The 22,056-nt window shown below is 43.1% G+C and overlaps 1 protein-coding gene across 2 annotated transcripts; it reads right to left on the reverse strand.

Annotated features, from left to right (window-relative positions):
* Positions 1-6,713: 6,713 nt before the first annotated feature.
* Positions 6,714-22,033, reverse strand: Ube2b (ubiquitin conjugating enzyme E2 B). 2 transcript variants are annotated; one of them, XM_013111733.3, is made up of 7 exons: positions 21,917-22,033; positions 21,534-21,602; positions 18,961-19,041; positions 16,179-16,204; positions 14,001-14,090; positions 9,395-9,483; positions 6,714-7,976 (listed from the first exon to the last, which is right to left on the reverse strand). In XM_013111733.3, the coding sequence occupies exons 2-7, from the start codon at positions 21,575-21,577 to the stop codon at positions 7,848-7,850; spliced, it is 459 nt and encodes a 152-aa protein (XP_012967187.1). In that variant the 5' UTR covers positions 21,578-21,602; positions 21,917-22,033; the 3' UTR covers positions 6,714-7,847. The 2 variants fall into 2 exon arrangements, with proteins under 2 accessions (XP_012967187.1, XP_005067842.1); XM_005067785.3 differs by lacking the exon at positions 21,917-22,033 and having other exon boundaries at positions 21,534-21,688.
* Positions 22,034-22,056: the final 23 nt, after the last annotated feature.

Raw genomic sequence — 22,056 nt, forward strand, 5'->3', positions numbered from 1 at the left:
CCTTGTGTATATATGTGTGCACTTGTGTGAAATGAACTTCACACACTTGGGCCAGGTGGACGAAGGCTGGCTGCCAGGAGCAGAGCAGTCTGGCATGTGTTTGTCAGTGACGGAGGGGGACCTGGATATCCACACTGAGAGCCGCCTGAGGAGAGTAAAATCACCCACTGCGTCACCTGAACAGATTCAGGGTCCCACAAAATCAAAGACTAGAAACTAATGAGTCTGTTGCTCATTTAGATTTGTACTTCGTCCTAGAAGTGAGCATGTGAGCCAGAGAGCTCTGTCAGACAGCGATGCCTCTGGAATACAACCCAGCAGCTCTTCGCTTTCCCAGCCTTCACAGGCTATGGCTTAAAAAAACCTTCACTGTGGCCTTCCAACCTCATTTGCCTGGGGGGATGTCACTGCTAGTGGTTTAGAACCCATCTCAGTCCTTCTCTGCTTTTTTTTTTTTAAGATTTTATTTCTTTATTGCATATACAGTGTTCTACCTACATACTGGAATAGGGTATCAGATTGAATTGTAGATGGTTGTGAGCCACCATGTGGTTGCTGGGAATTGAACTCAGGACCTCTGGAAGAGAAGTCAGTACTCTTAACCTCTGAGCCATCTCTCCAGCCCATGTCCTTCTCTGCTTTAACATTATTATTTGTTTTGGCTTTTGGAGACAAGGTTTCTCTGTGTAGCCCTGGCTGTCCTGAAACTATGTAGTCCAGGCTGGCCTCGAACTCAGAGAACTGCTTGCCTCTGCCTCCTGACTGCTGGGAGTAAATGTGTGTGCCACCACTGCCTGGCTTAAAATTTATGTGTATAGGTATTTTGTCTGCATGCATGTGTGTGTACCACTTGTATGCCTGGTGCTCTTGGAGGTCAAAAGAAGGTGTTGGATCCTTGGATCCAATCTCCTGGAACTGGAGTTACAGACAGGTGTGCAACACTATGTGGGTGCTGGGAATTGAACCCAGGTCCTCTGGAAGGGCAGTCAGTCTCTTAACCACTGAGCCAGCCCTACTTCCCTTGGTTTAATAAATGAGCAATTAGAGGTCATCCTTGAGCTCTATGGGGATGGTGACTAACAGCTTCGCTGTTAAAATTGGCATCAAGATCTATTTCTCTTGGGCTGTGTTCTCTTTTCACTTTGACATTTTTGTTTGAGTCTTGGTATAGCCCTGGCTGGCCCGGTACTCTACCTGCCTCAGCCTCCCATGTGGTTAGAGTGACACAGTGAATGTGACTGTAGACACTTCCCATTGCCATTGCCCTTGGTGGAGACATTTGACAAAAAGGACTCCCTTTATTGGAAGATTCTGTGGGAAACCAGTGTCTGCACACGCCTGGCATGAGTGTGTCACTGCTTCTGTCCTGTCCTGGGTTTCCACTGAGGCCAAGCTGGAACATGTTGGAACCAAAGTTTTTGACAAACTTGGGTGCACACAAAAGAAAAGCAAGTTTCCACAGTGCCATGCTCTCCCACCCCAGGGCTGCAAGAGGAAGGACTTTTCTACGGAGAAGAAGTAGCATGCATGTGGCCTCAGACACCCAAGAGTTGAGACCGACAAATGATGGGAGGTGCTGAGCAACAGGCCAACAACCAAATACAAACCCGAGAAAGTGGCAGATCATGGCTAAAGCTCTGGTGGCCACTTGCAGCCTCCAGCTCCAAATGCTAGGTATCTTGGGACTTGACAGCTCTGGGTCTGGGATCTAGAACTCCTGTGGAGTGTCAGCGTGCCCCTGCCCTGCCCTGCGTGCAAAACACCAGACTCCCCTTCACTCTGGTTAGAGCCCTGGGCTGACCCTACTTCTTAAACCATTCCTTTTCAGCATCTCAGGTGCTGAGTCAGTGATCTGTGTTTCCCTCTAGGTTTTTGTATTTATCTATCTTTATAACTTGTTAAATTTTATTGTTGTATTGAGATAGCACAATCCAGTTCTCCTTGGTTGTGTGACAAATGCTTTGCAAGTCATACCAGGAGCTATCATTTCCACCATCTAGATGGACCTTGATTTGAGTCAGGGCCTCACTATGTAAACCAGGTCAGCCACCAAGAGTCCCAGGCTGGCCTGGAACTTGCTATATAGACCAGGCAGGCCTCACAGAGATCTGTCCGCCTCTGCCTCCTATGTGCTGGGATTAAAGGTGTGCACCTTGGACCCCAAAGGTCCTCTGCTACCTTCCAGGCCTGTGCCTGCAGAGGTTAGCTGTAAAGCAAGTGATCCTCATTTTCCTTTGGTATTGTATGTTGCTGCTCTTATCACCAGATCTTTGATGCTGATTGTGGCCACTTCTCAAGCTGCTCCATGCTGAAGATCCAGTTTCTCAAAGAAATTATGTGGGGCTGGGGGGTGAGTGCCTGCCTAAAGTACATGAAGCTCTGAGTTTATCCCAGCAATGTGTAAGCCAGGAGGGGATGCACATCTATAATACTAGCACTTAGGAGAGGGAGGAAAGAGGACCAGACATTTAGTCATCCTTGACTGTACTCCAAGTTCAGGCCAGTCTGGGCTATCTAAGATTGTCTCAAAAAAAAAAAAAAAAAAACCAAAAAACAACAACAACAAATGGGTCTGGAGAGATAGCTCAGTGGTTAAGAGCACTGGTTGCTCTTTCAGAGGACCTGGTTCGATTCCAAACACTAACATGGTGGCTCACAACTGTCTGTAACTCCAGTTTAAGAGGATAATCTGATGATGCCCTCTTTTGCAACGATCATGGACACAAGTGTCACAAAGACATCCATGCAGGCAAAATACCTATACATGTAAACACAACAATGTAACTCATCATGATGACACCAGCTATTACTAACACTTGGAAGTTTGAGGCAGGAGGATTCTAAGTCTGAAGCTATCCTGGACTACACAGAGGTCTAGGTTTGCCTGAGCTGTAGAAGACTGTTTCTAGCACATACAACCAAATAAATGTGTGATAACAAGGCCAGGAGTAAGCATTAGTTTTGACTTTGCTTGTGCTGCTGCTGGCTTGCAGAGGACCCCAGCGACGAGGCCTCACTCTAAAGGAAGGAAGCCTTGCAGTTCCCATTCTGCCTGATAGCACATCTGTGTGCGCAAACAGGAGGACGTTTCCAGGACCAAGGCCCGTCACAGCACAGTAGGATGACAGTATCTCTTTTTCTTTTTTTAGTTTTTTTAGATAAGAGTTTGTGTAGCTTTGGCTGCCCTGGAACTTGCTCTGCCGACCAGACTGGCCTCAAACTCACAGAGACATGCCTGCCCCTGCCTCCCAAATGATAGCTTTTCTTGGCATAAGCATGTAGCTCCAGAGCCTTCTGTAGTTTCTGCGAGTGTCTAAGTTATCAGGTCAATCAAACACACCTTTTCCTAGGGAAAGGGAGAGTATCTCTCACGCCCAGAATGAGGACGTAGGTGAGGGGTTTCCTGTTTGTTTTCTCTGAACCAACTGTTAGAAAACTGCCAATTCTGTTTTCTAAAAAAATAACTTCATGTGATCAGCCAGAGTGTCCAAACCTCTTTAACACTCTTTAGGCGCACAACTGTGCCAATTCAGCTGGTGGGGCAGTGGTATTCTTGGCAAAAGACTTTGTTTGTGAAGGGGCAACTTTCTCCTCTGCGCTACAGAAGGAGCAATGCTTAGGACCCAGAAAAGTGCTCAGATTCTAAGGATGGTGACTAAGGAGTTCAGACTCCCACCCTCCCAGCCCAACCACGTTTTAGGGACTCAGTTCCATCTGAGCTGAGTGGCACAGTGTGTGGGATGTTACTGGGGATCAAATCCAGATCCCTACACTTGCTACAGCAGGTGCTCTACCACCAAACCACACACCCAGCCCAGAGGTGGTGTTTTGTAACCATCACTCTGAATTCTTTCTCTAGTAAACTTGGTTGGCTACCTGCTCTCAGCAAGTCACTGTCAGATAAGTGCCACGTGGCCAGAGAGTTAGTTGTGTTAGTTATGTAATGTCAGTTAAGTCCTTCCACGAGCAAGTTCCTCATCCAGGCCTGAACTTCTATGTACCTAAGAAGCCGCCTGGAGCCACTGCTGAACTGTGTGGACTGCTGACATACCCATTTGTAAAGGATACAGGCCATTTATCTTTTTGACCCAACTCAAAGCAATTCCCTAACCTTCCTATGAGTAAGAGAAACATTAAAAACTTTACTGATTTTTTCTTCTTCAAAGTTATAATAGTGATGTGAAGACAATCCTTTCAATCACATGACTTCTACCATCTTTGCTTTGTCTCGTACTGGGACAGAAAATAATCTCTATTGGATAGTAGTTCATTTTCTCCCTAACTAGATGGGAATGAAGCATAAACCTGGCACAAGTCTCTCCTGACAACTCTATACAACCTCAACAGCTCCAACGACTGGATTTCTATTTACACATTTAGCCCATGACACATCCCATGGCTGGACACAACAGAAAGAACTATGATCCACACTGTCTACCCCCAAAATTAGGAAAATTGAAGTATCCCAGGGCTACGTAACACTTGCCTAACATGCTTGAGGCAATTGTGACTCCCGGTACCTAAAAATTTGAGTCCAAATGTTTTTTTCTAAAGGCAGGGTCTCTGTGTAGCTCTTGCCTTGGCCTCCCAAATAGTAAGCTATAGTCATGAACCACACCACATGTATTATACCCGTGTTCTTTTAAAATCTTTATATGTTATCTGTGTCTGTGAGTGCTGGTGCCCACAGGTCAGAAGCTTCAGGTCTTTTGGAGTTATAGCTGAGCTACCTGATGTGGGTGTTGGGAACTAAACTCAAGTCCTTTCTAAGAGGAGTATGTGACCTTAATTAACATTGTGCCATCTCTCCAACCTCTAGTGTTATTCCTATGACTCAGGCAATAGGAACTAGCTGTAAAGCTCATCAGTATAGTGCTTACCTGGCACTCACAAGGATCTTGGTTCGATCCTCTGTTCCACCAGAAAATAACACAAAACAGACCATTAGTAATCAGAGCATCACTCTTAGCTTTTGTTACTTTCCACCTGAATTTTAGGTCAGTCCTCAGACCTTATATTACACTGATTTTGTGTATGAGAGCACATGTGCCAGGCTGTGGTTAGAGGTCAGAGGACAACTTATGGAAGTCAGTTCTCTGCTTCCTGGGGTCCCTGAGATCTGACTCTGGCTTGCCATCAAGCTCCTTCACCCGCTGAGCCATCTCAGTCAGCATCTGAAAGTTATCCACATTAATGGAACCATTTTGTTGTGAAGGGGGGGTAGGCCAGAGGAGCTCCACACTCAACAGTATTCCCTCAAAGGGGAAAATGGCTTATTGAGGAATTGGTCCTTTATATGAGACCAGGGAAGTTTCTACACCCAGACTTCTTGACATGTGGGAAATGATGACAAAGATAACCTTCCCATTGGATAGTGTCTGTGTAACTCTATCAGTATTTCTCCAAAAGGGAAATTCCCCTGAATATTCCCTAATGGTTCCAGGGCCAGACTACTCTAAAGCCAGCTCATGTCCAGCTGGCTGACCTGAGTGAGACACCTTATCTCTGTGCACTTAGTTCCCTGATTTGTAATGAAAGTTGGAGATCTGGGCAGTGGTGGGGCATGCCTTTAATCCCAGCACTGGGGAGGCAGACACAGGTGAATCTGAGTTTGAGGCCAGCCTGGTCTACAGAGCGAGTGCCAGGACAGGCTCGAAAGCTACAGAGAAACCCTGTCTCAAAAAAAAAAAAAAAAAAAAAAAAAAACAAGAAACTTAATGTGCTGGGAAAAGTACTAGTGGGCTGCTTTCTGCTAGCCATTACTGAGGAACTGCATCACAAGTGCACCTAAACCCCAACACCAATTTACCTCAGTATCAGTTCTAGTTTCTTGCCGTACAAATCTATCTAGAGAGTAAAAATGAACATTTTGCATGGCAAAAATGAAACACTTGGGCCGTGGTGGTGGTGCATGCCTTTAATCCCAGCACTTGGAGGGAAGGGGGAGAGAGCAGAGGCAGGCAGTTGTCTGTGAATTCAAGGTCAGCCTGGTCTACAGACCGAGTTCCAGGACAAGCTCCAAAGCTACACAGAGATACCCTGCTTCAAAAAACCAAAACCAAAACCAAAAAAGAAAAAGAAATCCAGGGCTGACAGTTATCAAGGAAGGTGTTTAGCCAAACAGGAGAGTCTCTTACAGGTATTGCTTGTTTACTGTCTGGCTCACTGGAGGGAAAGAATTTTAAATCGAAAGGCAGAGGTATCATCAAATATGGGACTCACTATGTACCCGAGTGGCCTGGAACTCACTATGTAGACCAGACTCAAACCCATGACCCTCTCCAGCCTCCTGAGGATATGTGCCACCATGCTCTGCTTAAATAGATTGAATTTCTTTTTTATTAATTATGTATGTGTCTGTGTATGTGAGTATTAATGTCTGAGGAGGCCAGTTTTGGATCCTCCTGGAGCTAGAGTTACAGGGAGCTGTGAGCTGTGGGTGCAGGAAAACAAGCCTGGGTTCTTATAGAAATAGTATATGCTATTAACCACTGAACCATCTCTTCAGTTCCTTGGAGTAATACTTCTAAAGGGAGGTACCAGCGCCTATCCATCCCAGTCTTAAACTTTGCTTGTAACAGAAGACAGTCATTCTGCAACCCAATTTTCCAACAGAGAGGCTACCAGAGCACGTCTCTAGAAGGCTGGTATGGATGACAAGAAACTCAGGCTCACTATAATAGCTGTTTCAACTACTAGAGAGACTACACAAGTGGTTCAACAGAATTTACTTGTATATTTTCCATTTTTCTATGCTATTTGAAGGCATAGAATAGCTTTGTATTAGCTTTCTACAATACTGTGTTTTAAATCTATCCAGTAAACTAAGATGCAGTACAACTTGTATACAACTGAGGATGTGAGAAGCAACTCGGCAGGCCCTGGTGCTCAACAGTTCCAGAATAAACAGGTAGCGCACAGCTGCATTAAAAGGTAGTTTGCAAATATTCAAGTTACACCAAGATTCCTTCCAAATCTCTGCCTTGCTCAAACCAACACAACCGGCCATTGCTAATACTGTGGCACGGCGTTTGGTAAATGGTGATGGTTTTACTTTCTTCTTAATCAAAAGCCTGTGAAGGTGCTGCCATACAACAGAGTCAATCAGCTCTGCTCGTGGCCGAGGTGCCAATTGTGAAGTCAAAATAGATACAGTTTAACATGAGAAACGCACGTTAACAAGTGGCCCAAATACAGAGCTGGACAGAATCAGACCAGTAAGTCTATAATCACTCAACTGAACTAACATAAGTACATTCAAAATAAAGCCGGAGATCAGAATTGGTTTTAGACTCAAATTTGCAGACTTCCTTGATAAAATATAAGTATGATCTTCTGCAGTTGGAAATGGAGCTCTCAACTGGTGGAGAGCTAGAGACTTCTCAGTCCCTCCTGCACAGATAAGGAAATAAGTGACAAAGTCTCTTGCACTGAAGTTATGTATTTTAACAGCTTTACATGTAATATTCATATATAAAAAACTTTAAGTGCTTTTCTCCAATTTAAAAATCTAAAGAATTCAAAAATAAGGCATTCAATATTTGAAAAAAGTACAGATTTACAAAATGTGTATATTCTGTCATGAAAACTCCACACCAACATTATACACTTGGAAAAAAATACAAACAGGATATATTACAAATTTATGCAGCAATAACTTAGTTCACACCATGCAATAAAAAGCACATTAATCGAGATACACAAGCTTTTGTAGGTTCTAAACTGAAGGACTTTTCTTTTTCTCTGCAGAATCCTTAAAACCCGTGGCACTTAAAACTTGCTAGCCTTTCTACTGGGAGGTAAATTATACACAACAACGATGAAAAGATGAACAGACCAGGTGTCTATTATGAATCATTCCAGCTTTGCTCAACAATGGCCGAAACTCTCTTCTCATACTCCCGTTTGTTTTCCTGATAAAGCTGTGCTGCTTGGCTATTCGCTGGACTGTTTGGATTCGGTTCATCCAACAGAGACTAAGAGAGAGAAGAAAATGCTTTTCAGTTATGTGTCTATTAACATGGCTCAGATGAGGACAAAAAAAATTCCTCAAAATGTCAGAATTATTTGGAAGTTCCCATGTCATCTTTTAGGTCTCAAAACTTGCTGCTAAACAACATAAGTTTCCAAAACAATTCCCAGTTGCTTTGAGACTTCCCATTTCAAGGATCAGTCAAGAACAATATTCATTAGCATATAAGAACTTCCTCACTAGGAAATAAACGGCTGAATTTGGTTAGGCTCTAACACCTGTAAATACGTTAGCAACTATTATTTTCATTTACTTTTTACTGCTACTATCATTTTTTTGGTGGTGTTCAGGTCTCCAGCATGCTAGGTAAGTGCTTTACTCCTAAGCATATCTCCAGGTCTAAACATTATTGAAGTCACCCAGCAAATCTGTAGGCAAGCTTTGCTCCTGGGATAAATAAAACACCCATGTTTAGCAGGGAGGGGATGAAACAGCAAAGCTTACCAGAGTGGGAAGGGACGGAGCAATGAGTAACGAGCAACCTAAGGGCAATGGTTGCTCTTCTATGTAGGTATATTCTATGTGGGATATACCTTCAAATACACGGAACATGGAAACAGAAAAAGGAACTAAGGGGAGGGGGCGGCACAGCTGTGGGAGGAGGAGGAAACACCACACAGGGATGGGGCAGATGGACAGACAGGTAGTGGGGAAGCAGGTATGAACAGGGTCAATGACACAGTATTAACATAACGATGTTCTCTATCTAGAGATGAGCAGAACTAATAGAGTAAAAGACTCACAAATCAGCACAGCCACAACAGTCTCCCCAGACTCACGGGCAAACTGTTACTGCCCCCTCTTTACAGACTTTCCTGGGTGAGACAAAACAGGTCAGAGTTCTCTGACTTGGCAGTTCCTAGAGATTCCTATGGTTTTCTAAGCAATCTTAACTTCTCAAAACACTAGCACTCTGGAGGCAGAGGCAGGCGATCTCTGTAAGACCAGCCTGGTCTTCAAGGAGTTCCAGGACAGCCTCCAAAGCTACAGAGAAACCCTGTCTCAAAAAACCAAAAACAGGCACTATGTGGGTACAAGTAAGTCTAACCTGTGAGAATGTGCAAAACATGACTGACAGGTTGTGACTAGGCATGGTACATAGGACTGTACCTATAGCATAGGAAGAGAGGCAGGAGGATCAGAGGTTAAAATGAGACAGCCTAGGTAACAACAGATACCACCACCAGAGGAAACAAGTTTGTGGATTTAGATCTTAGATGTCAACTAACATAAGTGCAGACCAGTCCAGGGTTCCTGGGCAATGGCTGGCAGTTTGCTTCCTTGGTCGTTAGACTGCTCTAAGTAACTGATGATATCCCACAGAATGCAGAAAAGTTGTGATGCTTCTGAACACACACATACCTGAATTGAAGTTAAGATGGAAGAGACATCATACGTGGGACTCCATCGATTCTGCAGAATATCTAAACATATGCTACCATCAGCATACACTGCAAAGACAACACTAAAGTTAGTTACCACTACCTCACAACCTAGTTAAGAGAACGTGACCGCACACAATACCTGACCAAATAACAGTTCTGAATGTCAGGTAGTAACTAAACCCTACCATCTCACAGGGAAACTTGTTTTGAAAAGTCATGTCAGCCTCACTTCAGAAGGCTGAGGGACAGACTTTTTCAAAGCACAACATATATTAATCACTCCCAGAACCCACACATAACTACCCTACCCTTCTTAAGTCTCGAACTGAACTCTAAAAAAAAAAACCCACTCCATGGCAGGGTGTTGTTGGTGCACGCCTTTAATCCCGGCACTCAGGAAGTAGAGGCAGGTGGATCTCTATGAGTTTGGAGTTTGAGGCCAGTCTGGTCTCCAAGACAGCCTCCAAAGCCACAGAGAAATTCTGTCTCGAAAAACAAAACAAAAAACAAAAACAAACAAACAAACAAAAAAAACACCACTCCTAGAGACTATTCTCAGAACAGTGTCAAGTTATTTGGGGCTGGAGAGATGGCTCAGAGGTTAAGAGCATTGGCTGCTCTTTCAGAGGTTCTGAGTTCAAGTCCCAGCAACCATATGGTGGCTCACAACAATCTATAATGAGATCTGATGCCCTCTTCTGACCTGCAAGGATACATGCATACAGAACACTGAATACAAAATAAATAATTCTTTAAAAAAAAAAAAGTATTTGTAGGATGTTCACAGTGACATGATCTACTAAAGAAAAACAGTACTCCTTGTGGTTCAAAAAAAAAAGAAGAGGGAGCCTGGCTAAACAGGCTCCTGCCTGGAGGTGGAGTATTTACACTTAGGGACAAAGTCCTAGGTTAGGTTCCCAGCATCCTAATAGTAAATGATGACACATTCAAGGTATATTGGTAGTGTAGCCATCATAAATGTTATTTATCTATTGTGTTACTCATGAAAACAAGGGGTTTTTGTTTGTAGACAGGTTCTTACTATGTAGTTCTGACTGGTCTGGAACTATGTAGACCAGGTTGGCCTTGAACTAAAAGATTAGTCTGCCTCTGCCTAAAAAAAGAAAAGTTAACAAATGACATCCGGCAGTTCCATATTTTGTTTTTAAAAAAGTATGTAAGTAGCCAGGCAATGGTGGTGCACGCCTTTAATCCCAGCACTCGGGAGGCAGAGGCAGGCAGATCTCTGTGAGTTCGAGGCCGGGCTGGACCGACAGCCTCCAAAACAATACAGAGAAACCCTGTCTCGTAAAACAAAACAAAAAAGTATGTAAGTACCTTCACTTTGAGTAAATGAAGTAACAAATATTTGCAAAATTATGTCAAAACATTAGCAGCTAAGACTGACAGCTGACCTTTACCTTTCCTTGTAATATACCCCATCCCCCAACCTCTGGTCATATACAAGTGGAAGAAAACCACACACAAGTAGAAGAAAAAAGGCAGGAAGTTAGCTAGGCATTGGTAGCACACGCCTTTAATCCCAGCACTCGGGAGGCAGAGGCAGGCGGGTCTCTGTGAGTTCAAGGCCAGCCAGGTCTACAGAGTGAGTTCTAGGACAGCCTCCAAAACAATACAGAGAAACCCTGTCTCAAAAAAACAAAAACAAAACAAAACAAAACAAAAAAGGCAGGAGGTTAACATGCACTATAACTTTTGACTACCTGGGACATACTTTCTACTCTCTTAGGCCCATGTTACAGATATTGCCAATGTGGAGGATTTCATTCATTTAGAAGAGTCTCATGTAGCCCAGGACAGCACTGCGTTTCTGATTCTCCTGCCTCTCTCTATCTCAAGTGTTGGGCTTATTAAACATGCTCCTGGCAATACTGGCAAACTGAAAAACCCAGAATCACGATATCCTCCATGGCAAGGATACATAGTATACATCACACACACTAATACTACTATCAATATTAACACATACACATAATATCAACACAAACACTAATAATACATATTATCATCACATACACATATCACCATCACATATATAATATACATATATCATCACTTAACATCATCACCATATTATATAATATATTATTATATATACAATGTATATATATATATTAATATTATTATATCTATTATTAATATTATTATTATTATTTACTATTATTATTATTACTAATATTAATAATATTATTACACATATATATTATTATTATATTATTAATAATAATTATTATTATTATTATTATATCATTACATATATTATATTAATACTATTAATAATATTAATAATATATTATTATTATTATTATTAATATTATTAATATATTATTATTATTATTATAAATAATATTATTACTACTATACTTATTATTATTATTTATATTATTATATTATTTATTATATATTATTATACATATATATATTATATTATATATATTATATATACACACATATATATTATTAATAATAATATTATTATTATTATTAATACTATATATTATATATTATATAATATTAATATAATATTGATACATATTATTATTATATATACATATATATATTATATTAGATACATATATTATTATTAATAATAATATAATATATTAGAGATATGTCCATCCTAGGGTTTCTTTTATTTCTATTCCCATTATTCATCTCTGGGCAATCATATCTACTCCCCTGGCCTGACCTTGTTCTCTGTGTGCTCAGTATTACTAACGGTTAACCTCAGTCCATATCTTTTGGCCTGAAAGTAGAAGTTAGTCACTTCTCATCTGTCCTAGGATCAAATGTCACACCCCAAGTCAAAAAATAAAAAAGCAATTGAAAACTTAAGTTTTGATTTTGAAATGCCAAAAGGAAACTTGAATCCAAATGTCCATCAATTGATCAAGAGGTAAACAGAAGATATCTAAATAGTAAAACTTATTCAAGCAATAGAGACAAAGCACAGCTACAAAGATGGGGATGCAGTCCAACCACAACAGACAAATCAAAAGGTTCATGATCAGTAAGGCCATGTGCTAAAGAATCCACTAACACAAAATGTCCAACTGCTACCTCACAAGAGAAAGGGAAATTGGCCATTTTGATGGTTTTACTGTGTCTATGACTATACCACAACTCCACTGAATTGTGTAATTAAAATGGACAAGTAGGCTAGATATGGTGGTGCAGGCCTTTATTCCAACACTTGGCAGAGGCAGGTAGATTCTGAGTTCAAGGCCAGCCTGATCGACACTAAAGTAAGTTCCAGGACAGCCAGGGCTACCCAGAGAAACCCTGCCTTAGAAACACAAGTAAAAGCCGGGCAGTGGTGGCGCACGCCTTTAATCCCAGCACTCGGGAGGCAGAGGCAGGCGGATCTCTGTGAGTTCGAGGCCAGGCTGGACCGATAGCCTCCAAAACAATACAGAGAAACCCTGTCTCGTAAAAAAACCAAAAACAAAACAAAAAAAAGAAACACAAGTAAATAATTAATAATAATAATAAAAAAGTAAGCTGGGCAGTGGTGGCGCATGCTTTTAATCCCAGCACTCAGGAGGCAGAGGCATGTGGATCTCTTTAAGTTCGAGGCCAGCCTGGTCTACAGAGCGAGTCCAGGACAACCTCCAAAGCAATAGAGAAATCCTGTCTCAAAAACAAACAAACAAACAAACAAACAAAAAATACCAAAACAAACAAAAAAAAACCCAAAAAAGTAAAATGAACAAGTAGAATGGCACACACATTGTATATACACTTGTATATACACACTCGTGTGTGTGTGTGTGTGTGTGTGTATGTATGTATGTATGTATGTATGTATGTATGTATATATGTATGTATGTATCCATCAACTAGCCCAGGATTGAGGATATAGTCTAGTCTGTAAAGTGTTTGCCTACTGTGTAAACTTGGAGTTTGATCCCTAGTGCCACATAAACTGGGTGTGGTGGCATCTGCACATAAGCACAAAGAGATGAAACCAGGAGATCCTGAGTTCAAACTCATCCTTGTATATCAAAATGAAGGCCAGCTCATTTTGCTCATTTGAGCATGCACACACGTACTTGGGAGCTCAAGAAACAGGTATAGAGGCCAGAGGACTACCTATAGGAATTGGTTCTGTCATGGGAATCCTGGGGATTGAACTCAGGCTACCAGACTTAATGGCAAGGTACTTTTACCTACTGAACCATTCTCAACACCCTAAAATGTTTATTTTTATTTTGGGAGACAGGGTCTCATGAAATCTAGGCTGGCTTTGAAGTTGCTAAGTAGCTGAGAATGGCCTTGAACTCCCAATGGTCCACCATCTGGCTTGAATGTGTGGTTTATAAAAGCCAAATTCCAGGTTAAATTTTTGTTAACCAAATGGATGTTTATTACTTTTAATTCTTATGTTATTATAATTACTTTAGCTCACACATGGAACCTCGTTAGGAGTCTAGCTAACATGGGTATGGAAGCAGTATCTGATGACAGGCCTAATTATAAGAATAAGTCACACCCAAGGGGAGGGACAAAGCCTCCCATGCCCTCATCCCATTACTGACAAAACCTAAGAAGCTGTCACTTACCATTTGGATGAAACATTTTGGATAAGAACCTAACGGTTGGTGGTTTATTTGGATATTCTTCAGAAAATTCTATTACTAGTTTAAAAGTACCTAGGTAGAAAACAAACCAAATCACAGTAAGACAAACATTACTTTTAAACGTCTTCATCAAATAATTCTTAATTCCATATCAAATTTTGCACAGCCGCATGTTAGCCAGAGAACTCTGGTTTAGCATATAAAACACCTGACATGTTTCTGTGTTAGACCACGGACAAGCGAAGCTGGCAAGTACTTGGAGGACAAACACTTTCCACGGGCTACTACAGGAGTGTGGAAGTGGGAATGGTCACATCTGGCTGACTGAATGGGAGTGTATGACTTATGTGTACAGATGGCATCACACCAGGGTTTGTGTGTGGAGGTCAGAGGTCAACTTTGTTTTCAAGTTAGCTCTTTCCTCCCACCTTTATCAGAGTTCTAGAAGTCAAACAGGTTGTCAGGGTTTGTGAGGCAAGCACCTTTATCCATTGAGCTATCTCATCAGTCCCAACTGTCATATCATATTTTTTGAAAGGCAACTGGACCCTAACTACTAAAATTTTTAAAATTCACACTTAAGGGACTACAAAGTTTTTTTACAACTTAAAAGGAGAGTGACAGAAATAAATAAATAAAAAGTCACTAACGGACTAGGGTAGCTTAGTGAAAAAGCACTTAGCTAACATGCCTGAGGTATGATGCCCAACGTTGCAAATCAAAAAAGAGGGGGGGGGACCTTAAAAAAAAAGGAGGGTGTCAAAGGATTCTAAGAGAGTTGACTTCCACCTGGCAAAGGACTGCGGAGCAGAGACAGGCGGATCTCTGTGAGTTCCAGGACAGCCTCCAAAGCAATATAGAGAAACCCTGTCTAACAACAACAACAACACAATGACTCCTAGTATAGTATGGGCCGAGGTCTCAATTTGTTCTTAGATGCCCAACTACTTAGGAACAGATCTAGCTCAGACTGCTTCTATACCAGCAACGCAAAGGTCAACAAGTACTGGTATCAAGACGATCAGTCACACAGTCTCCTGAAAGGGGAATCAGACACCCTGAAGGGTTTGTGGATTGAACAACTGAGAAGGGTTGAGATAGCTAAAAAAGCCTGCTACAGTCACTCAGTACCTCCTTGGATTCCTTATACCTACCTAGAAATTAAGTATGACAGTGTGGCACGTATCTCTAACACATGCATACATAATTAGTAAGGAAGAGGATAATTCCACAACTTAGAAGGCAGAGGCAGGAGAATTTTCTGAGTCCAGGGCAACAGAAGGGGCTACAGTGAGATCTATCTCACATACGGATCTAGATTATTCTACCGAGATCGGCCTTATTATTCTTCAACCAGTATATTCCAGAGTATAAGTACAGTATCACTTGCTTAGCAGACTTTCAGGTTATCCCTGACAAATAATTCAGTTGTTCTTACCAAATGTGTTAATAGAAAAATTCTGAAGTCATTTTGATAATTACTGCAAAGCTGTTTAATTTTTTAAAAATCTTCTATAATTAGGGAAAATCTTTAAGTACCTGTTTAAAATCAATCTAATAAACATAACTATGATTACAGATTAGAACCAGACTCCCATTTTCCTGGCTCCTATTAGATATACCTAACTTGAGATGCAAATTACTGCAGAATGCTTTGGGTGCTACATGCTAAGTAGTGAAGCTACTGGTAGCTATGGATTCAGGACTCAGGGAGAGCTTCAGAGTGGAGTGCTTGTTTGGAACACACAAAACTCTGGGTTTGATCCCTAGCACTGGGGGAGACAAAAAGAAAAATTTTTATCACAAGACTGTAATCAATGCAGATAACACAGTAGTAAATTATAATCACCCTCTTGGTATTACCTCAGGAACACCTTCTGCTAGGCTGCCTAAATATAAACTACCCATAACACAGACCCACTATCTAGTTCTATAGCGCTACAGGCAAATCATATTACATTGGAAACTGGTGACAGAGGTGTCCAAGCCTATCTCTGCAAAAAAGGATCCTTGTTAACTATAAATTTTCATTTGCCTGATTAATATCCATGGAGTTCATTAAGAGTAAAACCTGACTTCAAATAGGTGTTTTGGTGTTCAAATCTCTGATTTAAAAGCACCCTTTTAATATCATACAGAAAATAATTAAGAGTTACTCACCATCTTCAAAAGGTGTCCCTTCTGGTCTGAAAACAAGAAGATTTCTAATTAAAAGAAATTTTTTACTCTGCTGTTTTCTCTCTTCAAGGAGGGAAAGGATAAACTGGGAAACTAGAAAAGGCTGCAGTCATCCAGCTACCAGGAGAGTTGTACAAACACCATTGAGTAAACCAACATGTAGCCTTAGCTTTTTCCCGATAGAGCAAACTTGTCTATGATTTTGCTGCAAGAAGAATACATACAGTGCAGCTTGGTGGTTGAAGTCTTTAATCCCAGAAGAGAGGCAGGTAGGTCTCTGAGTTCAAGGCTAGCCTGGTCTACAGAGTGAGTACCAAGACAGCCAGGACTATCCAAAGAAACTATCTCGAAAAACAGAAACTCAAAGTAGCAGTATATAAGTGGGCATGGTGCCATAAACTTGCAATCCCAGGTATTCAGGAGACTGAAGCAGGAGGATGTCAAATTTGAGGCCTGCCTAGTATACACAGTGAGTATGAGGCCAGCCTGGGTAACTTGGCAAGACCCTGTCTCAAACTAGAATTTTTAAAAGGGATGATATAACACACACAGAAAAAAAAATTGGCTATCATAGCCCAGACTGGCCTGACTCTGCACCAATCCCCCTGCCTCAGATTCCTGAGTGCTAGGGTTTATAAGCACGAGGCAGTATACCTAACTATTTTTTCTTGATACAAGGTCTTGCTAAATAGTCCAGGTTGGATTTTAGTTTGTGATTCCTCTGCTTCAGCCTTCCAAGCGGTATGATTACAGATGACCGAACCCAGGGCTTCAGGTAAAGTTGGGCAAGCACTCCACCAACTGAGCTACATTCTAAGACAGCTCAGGAATTAAAAGAGTATTTGAAACTCTTACAGGAGTTTGGTCCTCAGCACCCATCCATATCAGGCAGCGCACAACTTCAATTACAGCTTCAAGAAAGAGATCTGATTCTCCCACTCCTACCTGCCCATCTATCATGGGCACCTGTTCTATTGTACACGACACCCCCTTCAAACTCTAGTTTTTAATTACCTGGACTGACTGTAAAATCATCCCACAGCCAGCTGCAGTGGCAAATTTTCACAATTCCATACATCAACAGACACACATAATCAAAAATTAAGTTTTTTTTTTTTTGGTATTTTTCGAGACAGGGTTTCTCTGTAGCTTTGGAGGCTGTCCTGGAACTCACTCTGTAGACCAGGCTGGCCTCGAACTCACAGAGATCCGCCTGCCTCTGCCTCCTGAGTGCTGGGATTAAAGGCGTGCGCCACCACCGCCCGGCCTAAAAAAAATTAAGTTTTAAATTATCCCTGAACCCAATGATGGAGGGGAAGAAGTGACCTAACAGTTGCCATCTTATCTTTACACTGAGTGCTGTGGGTTACAGTGTATATTGTACAGTATATTCATGGTGTACACTGTACTGCTGTTAAGTACAGTGTACTCACTCACACACAAAGAAATATTAGTAATAATAATAAACAAGAATTTAAGGAAGTATTAAGTATGGTGGCCCATGCCTGCCATCCCAGCACTTGGGAGACTGAGGCAAGAGAATCTGGGAAATTTATGGAGATACTGCACTTTTATTTAAAACTGCTGAATCAAAGGGTTGCACCCCAACCTTTGTCAACAGTCCACCACTAAACAAAAAAAATCCCCACCCCACCCCCAGACAGGGTTTCTCTGTGGCTCTGGAGGTTGTCTTGGAACTAGCTCTTATAGACCAGGCTGATCTCAAACTCAGAGATCTGCCTGCCTCCGCCTCCCGAGTGCTGGAATTAAAGGCGTGCACCACCAACGCCAGGTTTCAAAATAAATTTTTAACGGAGCTGAGTGTAGCTTGGTGAGGAAGCGTTTGCCTACAATGTGTACCATGCACCAGTTCAATCCTACCATCATGCAAAGTAAACCACTACTTCTGAAACATTTCCTCTCAGCATACAGATAATTTTTAGCTGAAATTCTTGTCACAGCAAAGTTCTTAGTATTTTGGTTCCAAGTCTTTGTACATGAGCACACTTACTTGCATGGCACATTTTGTATGAGCTAATTCATTTCCTTTCCTTTGCCACTCAATTTAACATAAAATATTTATTGATTTTCAGTGCTGGGGAATCAAAACCAGGGCCAAATGCATGGTAGGCAAGCATTCTACCACTCAAGCTCACGCAAAGCCTTTGAACCCTCATTCTATCAGTTACCCGAAGCGGCTGTAAAAACCATACTATAAAGCCAGGTGGTGAGCCGGGTGGTGGTGGTGCAGGCCTTTAATCCCAGCACTCGGGAGGCAGAGGCAGGCGGATCTCTGTGAGTTCGAGGCCAGCCTGGTCTACAAAGTGAGTTCCAGGACAGCCTCCAAAGCCACAGAGAAACCCTGTCTCGAAAAACAAAACAAAACAAAAAAAAAACACAAACAAGGGGATCACTGCAGGCCAGTTCAAAAATCACCTTGGGCAACATTTCAATACTCTGGCTCAAGTGAAAGAAAACCAAAAAAAATATATATATAACAGCAAGGAGCAAACCAATTTTATTAACTGTCTCAGGCTCAATAAAATGTTTTAGGGGTTGGGTGTACAGCTTAGTTGGTGGAGCACCAGTAAGCAAGCACACATTGAGGCCCTGGGTTCAATGCCAGCTTCTCAAAAGAAGTGGTACCCACCCTCCCCACCCAGTGAGTTTCAGATTTTACTCAGCCTCTTTCCTTAGTGCTCATATGCTTATTTTTCTTATGGAGTCCCCACACACTTATCATCCAGTAACGATTTCAACTCACCCAAATATAACTGCGTTCCATTGCATGATGTTGTTTTCAGATGGTGCACCACTGACCCCCACAGGTGGGTCCTCTTGCAATCTAGAAATCCAGAATAGTCATTTTCAGAGTTGAACATAAAGGCCACCGAGTTCAAATTCTACTGAACCTATTCTGAGAAACTGACTAGACTGACTTTCTTGTTATTGTTGGAGCCAGAATGAACCACAACTTAAATCAATCAATCAGGTTAATAAACTTATTAATACTACAAGTGATCTCTTAAGTCCAAAGGGCTAAGAGATCATCCCTCTTCAAACAACAAGATTTAAGATATGATCTCCTGAAGAAGCCATGTTTACAGACTGTACTCTTTTTTTGGGGGTGGGGTGGGGGGGTTTCCAGACAGGGTTTTTCTGTATTGTTTTGGAGCCTGTCCTGAAGTTGCTGGTTAGACCAGGGTGGCCTCGAACTCAGTGATCCACCTGTCTCTGCCTCCCGAATGCTGGGATTAAAGACTTGTGCCACCACCGCCCAGCTCAGACTGCACTCTTAACCCATTAAAGGGTTACAATCTTCGAAGTAAAAACTACTGCTAGACAACCAGCAACTTATGCTGGGCGGTGGCAGCACACACCGTTATAAACCAGCACTCAGGAGGCAGAGGTAGAGGCATGTGGGTATCTTGTGAGTAGGAGGTCAGCCTGGTCTACATAGGGAATTACAGGACAGTCAGAGCTACATAGAGAAACCCTGTCTGGAAAAAACAAAACAAAAAAAAGGAGAGAGAATCTGCAACTTTCCTACCTTAATCATGCAGGGATCACCATTACTAGCCACAGACAAAATCGTAGTCAATCTCTATATACGAGGACAGGCGGTGGTGGCACATGCCTTTAACCCCAGCACTCAGGAGGCAGAGGCAGGTGGATCTCTGTGAGTTCGAGACCAGCCTGGTCTACAAAAACTATTTACAGGACAACCTCCAAAGCCACAGAGAAACCTCTCGAAAAACGCAAAAAAAAAAAAAAAAAAAAAAAATCTCTGTATACTGTAAATGGCTAAAAACCACCACATTCAATTCAACTAGAAATCAAGTTTTACTTCATGCCCTGTGCTCCTGTAGCCAGAAGCTCCGGCTAGCTTTCCCAGCAGCCTATTTTAAAGGCCAAATCTACCTCGGACCAGGAGACTTCACAAAGCTTCCAACAGACGCCATCATCAAATTCCTGTAATGTGAAGATCCTTGGAAAATCACCAACTCAGAATCAAATACAGGAATTGCAAAAACCAGCAAGAGATAATAATGGATGTAACTGGTAAGTTTTACTTTCAAGGAGCTAAATCAAATATAGTGACTTCAAGCCCTGGGTGACTTTTGCACCAAAAAAGGGCATCCTTGCCTGTCAGATTAAAAAAACAAAACGAACTTCTCCATTACACACACGTTATTTTCAGATGGTAGGACACTTGGCTATCAGTCCACATAAAAAGTGTACTGTTTGGTCACTCTCAAGCAGATTAGGCTGCTGATAGGGCTTACAGGAACTACTTATTGCTTGACTCCCCACTTTTACGTGGTTAAATGAATTAAATGATGTCTAGGGTCCAAGACTGGCTTCTAAATGCCTCACACAGGGCTCTAGAGTGGTGAAGTTAAGAGGTTACTTCCTGAGTGGCAAATCTAAGTTTCTGTATTACAGATTTGTCTCAATCACGGCAGGTCTGCCCAAAAAAGAAAACTATCTGGACGCTGGACTTTAGGTACTGTTTATGCACTCGTACGTTTCCAAGGAAAGATAAACAACTGGAAGAGGAGGGAAGAGGTCGTTTTCTTCCTCCAAGCCCCGTATTTCCCAACAAACCACTATTTTCCAAAAGGAGGCCCAGGTGGAGTATCAGATTAGCATCAGGCTGACGGAAGGCATTTTTCCAGGCTAGGGAGGCTATAGATAGGCTTTTATTCGGCAGCCAGATCTCGGTTCCAGAAGGCACTGGCAGCACGAGTGGCCATCTCCTGGGCCAGGTTTCCCGAGCCAGTTCTCAAGGTCCTTCCAGGTGGGCGGGGGCAGAATCGGGTTTCGGGGGATGGGCTAACCACCTCCGGCCCTCGCGCAGCAGACCCCACCCTCATCACTGCAGAAAGGGAAGGGACGAGGGACAATATTCACCCTAACCCCAATACAAATGGGAGGCCACGGGGCGCTGTAACAAAGCTGGACTGGTCTACCAAGCCAGGCCCCAGCCCGAGGCGCTCACTCGCACCGGCTGGGGAGGGGACGCCGCAGGGCACAGAGGCGGGAGGTGGGACGGCGGCATCTGGCCTAGGTGGGCCTTGGGGACACCTAGGCCCAGCGATGGCCACCTTCTTCTTTGGGGGAAGGGCAGGAGGCAGTAGTACCGACCTCCTTTACTCAAAAGGCGGTACCAGGCTAGGGAGTGGGAGCCGCCGGTAAACCGGGACTGCCGCGGATCCCGCAGGCCCACAGTCCACCCCCTCAGGGTCAACAGGGGACTATGTCCCGGATCCCCGCCCTGCAGTCCCACGGATTCGGGAAGGAACCGTCATATTGGACTAATGCGAGGGCCCTTACCGCTTGAAATCCCGCATGAGCCTCCTACGGGCCGGGGTCGACATGCTCCGCAGCTGCCCCGCGGTCAGTCTGAAAGAAAAGAGTCCCGTTTGGCCCCCCCACCCCCCGGCGCAGCGGCCGAATCACTGTGAGTGCCGCCGCCGCCGAGACTGCACAAACAACCCTGCAATGACGTCTCCCTCCGCCGCCTCCAGATCCCTCCGCCCTCCGCCAGTACCACCGTGGGAGGAGGGGGGAAGGGGCGGGGCGAGCGGGCGCGCGCGCGGCACCGGCCGGCTCGAGGGGCTGTCTTCCGGGCCGGTTTCCTGTGGGGAGCTGAGCAGAGTGCGTTCCCTGCTCACGCTGACACAGCAGGCACAAGGCCGCTGGAGGCCACACGCTACCTTGCCTCTCAACCCCCGTCGCTAGTTTCAGGTTCGGCCGGACGGGGAGAGACGGACGCATCCGGAGCCTGAGATTTCAGGGAGAGGAGGTGGGATGACGTCAGGTCACGTGACCACCGGCGGCGTTGTCAACAATCCAC

This window comes from Mesocricetus auratus, unplaced genomic scaffold (assembly GCF_017639785.1).
Source record: "Mesocricetus auratus isolate SY011 unplaced genomic scaffold, BCM_Maur_2.0 Super-Scaffold_100007, whole genome shotgun sequence".
Taxonomy (NCBI): domain Eukaryota; kingdom Metazoa; phylum Chordata; class Mammalia; order Rodentia; family Cricetidae; genus Mesocricetus; species Mesocricetus auratus.